Here is an 8685-nt window from a genome sequence, read left to right as displayed (position 1 = left end):
TCATAGTGAGATCTGTTGACTGGTTCCTTTTCCAGCGATTACCTCATCCCAATTAGGTTTGTGTTGTATCATATATTTCAATTTACTGTATTAATGACCCTAATAATTGGCATTTCTTTTTCTGCAGGGCAGGGAAACCATCCAGATAGGAAAAGATTATGGGAGCGACTACCTTCCCTCTCGCACAGATGAGCGGAGCTCCAGTCATCAGAGACATCCAGCGCTGGATCAGTCTGCATGGGATCTTAGAACATGGCTAAACCTTGCAAAGGTAATTATTAGTTTTTGTGTCTTTGCCAAAGGGAAGGGGGCTGCTCACTTTTTGCCCCCTACCTTTGTTGTCAAGCTGCATTGTAGGAGACCATTCATGGTTAGGTTGTGGGGGATACATGCCCCAATTTCCTATCCACAAAGCTCAGAAGCCTAAAAAGTGACCGGTATAACAGAAGGGGCGACACCAAACAATGTTTTTTTTACATTACAGACGGTTTGATTGATTGGCTGAACTTTAACACCTCTCTGGGATTGTGCTTTTGTCTTTCTGGAATCTCATGTTTGGACTTCATTGAATACTGCAAAGGTAAATATTTAAGTGACTTGACTTGGGAATCGATCTGGAAGAATTCTTGGTGACTTGAGATTTGACTTGGTGTCAATGACTTGGGACTCGACTTAGTCCAAACTCTTGACATATATACACATATAAATGCACTCACACACATATATATATATACACACACACATAAAAGTGCACACACACCTAGTTATTAGATGAGGTCTAATGAACACCCATCTAACATTAGAGGAACGATGACTAGCATCAAGTAGGGTAGCGCAGTGTAGATTGGAGTAGGTCCTGCCCTAAAGAGTCTACCTTGTCGTGGTGGGCAGGCTTGTAATCTTCTGGCTGAAAATGTGTCACTGACTGGGAGACACAATCATTTCTCTCCAGTGAGTTTCATTTTTGGCTAGATGATTAAACCAAAGGACTCTTGATTAGTGATAAAACACAATGAGATATGTTTATATGTAAAAAAAATTAAATCAGACAAATGCATTCTTGTGTACTTTTTTTTTAACCTCCTGGGTGGTTCATTTCTGTCCAGATTTATGTGTCTAAAAGCAGTACATTGCTTTTCACGAAAGTTTATTTTACTGAATAAAATAATAGTACGAGCATGAAAAAGTTTGAAACACAAAATCATGTCAAAATAGTAAATTAAATGTTTAAAAAAATGTTTAAAATAAAAGTAATATACTAATACTATTATATTATACTGTAAAATAAATGTTCATGAAAGACAATGTACTGCTTTTACACATATAAATCCACTGTATTGCATTCAATAGTTATTTTGTATTGAATGCAATACAAATAGATTTGAATTCCCTGCATTGAGTGCAGAGGAAGCCACCCAGAGAAGGAAAGAAGACGGACATCGCAGAGAAGGACGACGCAGGACGCTGGTGGATCAGCTAAGTAGCAATTTTCTATTACTTCCTATAGGTTTATCTACCCTGAGTGTGACTAATTTTTCCACCCCGAGTCAAACTCGGGGTTAACTTGCTCTTATTTAATCTGTTGATGCCTAGATATCCATAAGCACAAGCTTCTCTGATGAAACTGCATCCTCTCCAGCTTCGGAGAGCTTTAAAAAATTAGTCCCTATGTCTCAAACCTCTGAAATTTTGAAAAACATGAAAGAAGCATGAAAATTAGTTTCAATCATATTTATTATGCAGAAAGTTTAGATATGTACCCACCAAAATAATAATTTTTCACTGATAAAAAAAAAATGTACTCGTTGCTTGACCTCTTTACAACGTTGAGATGTTTTTCTCAGGCATGCGCTACACTTTGCAGGGAACAATATAAAACTACAATGTTTTAACTGATATTAGTCAAGGGTACTAGGTTTAAGATGTAGCAATGCAAACCATGAGATTGAAGTCAGAAGGATTCCAAACAAAGCTTGAAATAAATGAATATTTTCATCCAAAATGTGATCAAAAGAGGACAGGACCATCAAATATGAAGAAAATCTTCCAGAATTTGACATTCTCTAAAACAATATCCAGAGTGTGTAGGGTGTATCTGTGCCAATCGTGTGGGTGTCAAATACCATCTAGTCAGGACCTTAAAGGTTGATTCCTTTAGGACATAAATAGAACATAAATCGATTCCAAGGGGAGAACATTAAATGAACATTTAGAAATATATGACCATATTCTACGCCAGACCTCCTGCAGCAGCAGCTTGTTTAGAACTCCAATGAAACGAATGGATCAATATATAAAAAAAGTGTTATAGTACAAAGTTCCTATTGCGGAGGTAAAAAAAAAAAAGAAAGAAATGAAAGCAGCCAAAATGTTATTTGATTTCTTGTACCATATGCTGCTCATAGCATGTAAATAATGAATTAAAACACAAAGAGGTATATTTATAAAGTAGTAAATATAACATCCACAGATGTAAAATCTTTCAGTTCCATATGTTTCAATGACGGTTCCTAATTCTCCACCAGGGAATGTTTCAGACTTTGCTTATATAATATATATATATATATATATATATATATACACACACATACACATATATATATATATGTGTATATATCCCTTAGTTGTTACTCATTCACAAGAAAACCTGCATTGGGAAAGAAGACATACTACTATAGCTGCAGACATAGAAAGCACCAATTTTCATTTTAATTTGTATTTTTTTATGGTAGCATATCAGTGGATGGTAACAATAAATGTTTATATATTTACAAATCTGTTCCTTTTTACACAATTAATGTGGCACACTTCTTTCATGACATGTAAACTAATAAATCATCGCTATACTGTTACATTAAAAACTACAGCAGCGAAGAGTGAAAATGATGTTACAATGCAAGTAGGAATACAGAGCTTAAGAAACTGCTAGAAGTGAAGATTGATTAAATAATAAATGAGAATGAAGAGTAAAGGCCATTAAAACATCAAACAATTTATTTCAGGACTTCTTGTACTCGATTCTCTCTACTTTGACATCATCACCAATTAACTGGTACACGTAGGTGACTACTGTTGATGCCTGGATATCCATAAGCACAAAGGAAGGAATGATGGTGCTGAAAGACATCAAAATAGAACATGTTAAAAAGAAATAGGTTTGCACCTAGAAATAAGTAAAGAAGTATTCCCAACTAATGAGGTTAAAAGCAATAAGCAAGGTGACACCAATCAATTAACATTCTTTTATGTTTATGACGATAACAAAACTATTTAAAATTCCTGACTTCTTTAGGAGTCTATATAGCAATGAATGTGACATTCACGGATACATTCTCTTCCAGCTCCATGTGTTTTTATTAGCAGTAATTTATTTCACACCAGAAAATGTTACAGTTAATGTCAGATCCACTGCTTTATAAACAAGCCCCTTAGTGTTCCCTAATTTTCTAACCTTATTTTGAGTTTTATACTCAAAATACTGATCTTTATACTTGTTGTAGATGTGTGACTCTAAAATACTGAACCCAGCTTCACTGCAGCTAGTTTTACCTAGAGTAACTGGCTCTTCCTTAAGAAACTAAATCAGTGCTAAAGTATATGACTATGCGGTGACATAGCCAGAATAAGGAAGAATATGGAGCAAGATGGCTGCACCTGGCGCTTCCGTCACACCAGAATGAAGTTAGATTACAGTTGAATTAGGGACACCTCCTGCGGGATCGAGGGATCTACAGAATTATAGGTAAGTGGGATTTTTTTTTTTGAATTATGAAATGTGGAGTTGTAATCCCACCTCAAGTGGCATATAGTCTAACAAGGGGCTGTTTTTAAAGAGGAACGCCACTTTTCAAAAAATAGGAAAATGTATAGTATATACAGTTACTACACAAGTAATTATGCAATTTCTTGTTATTAAAAAAATGACCTTCCATTTCAGTCTGCGACTGCTGTTTTCTACCAATAAAATATGGTAACACCAAGACATTCTGTACACCGTTTTGCCCTCAAATGTAATTTCCTGCTTCTGTGATTTATCTGTAATTTTAGACAACCCTGGGAATTCAGCATTGGTGAGAAACTCCCTAAGTGCAGTGCTCAACCCAGAATTATTATAGGCGGGTGGCAGACCCTGTAAAGAGACCCAGCTCATCAGTAACCACACAAAAACAGTCGGGTGGTTGCTGAAAAGTGCCGGGTGGTGCACCCAGTTAAAAGGGGCTGGAGAGAACACTGTAGTTGTTAAAAACTAAAGAGATTCAGACACTGCAACATCTTATTAGAACAATGGAAGAGAACCAGAACTCCCAGACTCCCCCATTCAGAAAGGACATTGTGAAACAAATTGCTTTTTTTTCAGAACAGTATCAGATAAAAAAAACTTCCAATACATTTTGTTGAAATTGCACACAGATCACCCACAGGTTTTTTTGTTTTATTTCCAGAGCTACATTTTAAAGCTTTATAAATTGTGCCCAAAACGACAATTTGCAAAAAGCTGAAGCTATGGAATGTTCTAAAACCAGCCTATCCATTATCTAAAAATGCTTTTACAAGTCTATAGTCAGAAAACACAAATTTGAAGTTACCCCCTAAACCAATGATGGCATGATATACCTTACCCTTCTAAGGCATTGTATGCTCCCGTGGCAGATCCAGGATTAATATAAAACTTGTTTTCATGCTCAAATGCTTCAAATTTATGTGTATGGCCGGAAACCATTATGTCTACGTCAAGCTGCCTCTGCAATAGTGCCAGGCTAGCCATGTCACCCCAGGGAATAACCTGGTGGCCATGGATTAAGCCAATTTTGAACTGCCCAACAGTCACCACTTTTTGTTCTGGGTAGTTTAAGTTCTAAGGAGAGAGAGAGAAAAAAAAAAAAGACGGATTAGATGAGAACACCAGCTTTTACAAAAACAGACAATAAAGTTACATTTATTGGATCATGAGTAAGAAGGGCAGCTATCAAATTAGAGGAAGTGGAAAACAGTGCAACTGAACAGAAAATTAACAATTTGGGTAAATGGGTACTTCACCATTTAAAAATCTCTTCTGGCTCCTGCACTCAACAGCTGTTTAATCCCTCTTTCATTCCAACAAAAAGATCCACTATTCAGAGCATGTTAAAATGGAACTTTATGTGGTCACAAACCTACTGGGCCTGCCTATACAAAACTTTTCCAAACTTTGCCTCCCATGTCTTGACAGTGGCAAAATGACTTGTATATTGGAAATCAACCTCACCCCCAGGACTCCCTAATCTGTATGCTCAAATTAAGGATGTCCAGTTAATGGAACACCTCATGGCCCGGTTACATGATCACATTGATACATTTACAACAATCTGGGCGCCATGGGACTCTTACCTACTGTCCTCCACCAGCATATTTGGTCAATGTACCAGTCCCTCACCCTAGGGAGGTCCCACTAGTTAACTGAGATATAAATCCTTCTCACTCTGCTACACCTAGGTTACTGATTCTCCTTCCCCCCTTGTTTATTGTGCCCTTTATTGCTCCATGTTCCTTTGTTATTTTATATTTTCTGATGGCTCAAGACTTGATGTAAGCTTACTTGTATATTGCTCAATAATTTCACAAGGATACTACTTATATTGCTCAATTACTTCACAATAATACTACATCTCTTTTTTTCTGGATTTGTTCCTCTATTTTTTTTTAAGCTTACTCTGTATGCTGAACCTTTTCTTGTTATTGTTACTGTTATATTTGTTGTTTTTTTTTTTCTTATTGTAAAAATTAAATAAAAATGCAATTATAAAAAAAATTTGTATGATATTTACTAGCTAAGAGGAATGAATTACCTTCCCTGTGCATCATTCACGGTGGCTGAATATTGTGAACCCAGAAAAGTGCTGGTGGAAGATGGCAGTGCCCATGAGAGTGAGAACAGATTAGTGTAAATGAAAAATGCAATCAGGTAAGTTTATTTCATTGTAGAAGGAACATTGCCTGTCCATACCTGCTGCCAATTTTTTATTCTTTCACTTAGGTTACACTTGGAATGATTGTCAAAAATGACAAAAACTGGAGGGAAATTTTCCACCCCCATTAGGCTCCTGCGTTGTTCTGATGCAAATGTCTGCATTCTGTAAGAGAAGATTTTACTGTGCAACAATCTCATCCTATGCACAGCAATAAAATATCAGTCATATGCAAGAAAAAGTATCAAAAAGAGATCATAAAAACCTCATCAAAGTCTCCTCTGACGATATGAACATCCCCGGCCAGTGTCTTGAGGTAGTCATAGCTCTCCTTGGTACAGAGATTTCCAGTGCATAAAATATGCTGGATCTTGCCAGGCACAAGCAATTTTTTGAATTTTGCTGGCAAACTATTACAGCGATGGGGGATGTGTAGATCTCCTAACACCAAGACCAACTACAGAAGTTAAAAAACAAAAAACAGACATTAAACACAAAAAACTACAAAATATTTGGATAATGGCAGACAGCATTTACACAAAGCAGCATCCTTTCATATTGAGTTAATAGTATGATCATTACAATTTACTGTAACCTCTACAAAGAAAAATAAAATATAAAAATGAACATGTATTGTCAATATGCAGATTAAAGTGGACATGTAATTAAAAAGTAAATTCTATGCCGAGGATGCCTTTACTTACCTGCCTGCTCCTATCTGCTTTAGCTTCTGCGTGGTGCCTGTGAAATACCAATCTTTACCTATGATGGATCTGAACAAGTGGCTAGGCATTCCCTTAATGTTTTAATATTTCTACAAGGACAACATTCACTACTAGAGATCAAAACGGAGACTGCCATTATTTACAGACAACCACATACGTATGTTAGAACTGTACAATACCAAGGTGCAAACAAAAAAAAAGTGGCAATTATTCATTTTTCAGTGTTTCTCCCCAGCCCCTTTCAGCTGGGTGTACCACCCGGCACTTTTCAGTAAACCACCTGTTTTTTAGTGGTTACTGAAGTTGGGTCACAATAGAAAAACAGAAAAAAAAATTCTAGGTTGAACACTGTCTATCATTTATATCTATCATTATAAATTTCAAGATTTACTTAATACGGTTTATAAGTAAATCAATAAAAATGATTTGATATAGCCACATGTAAACCTTACCAAAATAAAATGTATTTATAGTTTTCACAGATCTGAAATCAATGCACTAAATAAATGCATGTTAATTCTCTACAGAAAAATTTAATGTTTTTTTTCTAACCCAGGCATGCAAATTAGTCAAATGACAAACACAAAGAACAGCAATCAATGAGTTTTTCCATCTAATGCAAAAATATTTCCAATGTATCTACCCAAATAAACGGAGATTCAATGAAGTACCTACTATGGTTTGTCTGCAGTTGATGAACCAGTTTGGTACACATGAGTTCACTCTAACAAAGATGAGGTTTTACCCTTGGAAATCTTTGATTGTTTATTTGCATAAAATGTTATGATATGGCTAGACAGGAAAATGAATATAATTTCTAGTATAGAGGAAAAGATACCCAGGAGTCCAATCACACCCCGGCAGTGTTAGTGCACGATTAGAGGTAAACTTACTCTGTGCCCAGGCTTATGGAGGAGTTGATTGCAGACAGGGGAGTATGAAAGGGTGAAACATGAGCGATGTTAAATAAAAGAAAGCAAAAGAAAATGGGTAACAAATTAGGAAAATGAATACAAAAAAAAAATAAACAATTTGGGATGTTAAAGAAAGAATTTGATTCAAGAGGTTTCTTTAAAAGCAGAAAAAAAGATCTGAAGAATACTGTGAATACATGGACAGCACTTTGATATAATAGCTACGGAACAAAGAGGTTGATAAATGAAGGCCAATAAATATAATACTGTATATGCGGTACAGTTAGTGTATTTATTAACAAGCAAGGGAAGGAAAAGTCCTGGCCATTTGTCTTACCCTGGAAAGGCAACAAGTCAGTTATGAAATGAAATCTCCATTGTATGGAATCTGTATTAAATGTAGATATACTAGATATCTGCCGGTCCGATATGGCTCTCACATTCACAGTCATGTAGTGCTACCTGCAATTTTCCCCACTTCCAAGGATATTTGGAGCTCTTAGGCAACTAATTATTATTACTGGCCAAACCAAACGTGTAAAAGCCTTCTATTCACCAATACCAGGGCTGTCCAACTACAGTCTTCATGGGCCATTTTTTTATAAAAGGTAAAATAGTGGGGTATTTTTCAAATAGACAGTACAGTACAATTTATAAAAATAAAAACATACTTTATATGACAAATATAGTCTGTATGGCCCTTGCTGGCTGAAGTTGAACAGCTCTGTTTGTGTCTCATGGTCACCAGAATGTGAATCTCGCCAGACACCCACAGCAATAAATCTAACCAAGGAACAAAACATGACTAATAATAACACAATTTATTGGAGATAACCAATGCCGGAAGATCTCCACCAGTCAGCCTCATCCCAAGAATGGAAGGACTCCCAACACACATTGTGGACTTGTTTAAGGTGTGCCAACTCCACTGACATGCTTGCATCTTTAAATGAAAAGGTCGTAAGTATGAATAATGAATGTTTGCATCTTTAATGATAAGTCAGAAATGGAACCTGAGAGCAATATCATTAGAGATCAAAGCTGAACATTACCAGGTGTTAATAAGGAGATCAATGGTATACATTTCTGGATATTGGTTAG

General features: G+C 36.1%; 1 protein-coding gene across 1 annotated transcript in view; it reads right to left on the bottom strand.

The window, feature by feature from the left end:
• Positions 1-2700: 2700 nt before the first annotated feature.
• VPS29 (VPS29 retromer complex component) overlaps positions 2701-8685 on the bottom strand; it is a gene marked incomplete in the record, with an annotated part of 7380 nt that continues 1395 nt past the window's right edge. The window contains 3 exon segments of the mRNA XM_072415882.1: positions 2701-3116; positions 4620-4855; positions 6211-6402. Of these exon segments, the coding sequence (XP_072271983.1) occupies positions 2999-3116; positions 4620-4855; positions 6211-6402 (546 nt within the window).

This window comes from Pyxicephalus adspersus, chromosome 6 (assembly GCF_032062135.1).
Source record: "Pyxicephalus adspersus chromosome 6, UCB_Pads_2.0, whole genome shotgun sequence".
Lineage (NCBI taxonomy): Eukaryota > Metazoa > Chordata > Amphibia > Anura > Pyxicephalidae > Pyxicephalus > Pyxicephalus adspersus.
Note: the sequence above shows the minus strand (reverse complement) of the source record. Positions and strands in the feature narration are given on the sequence as shown.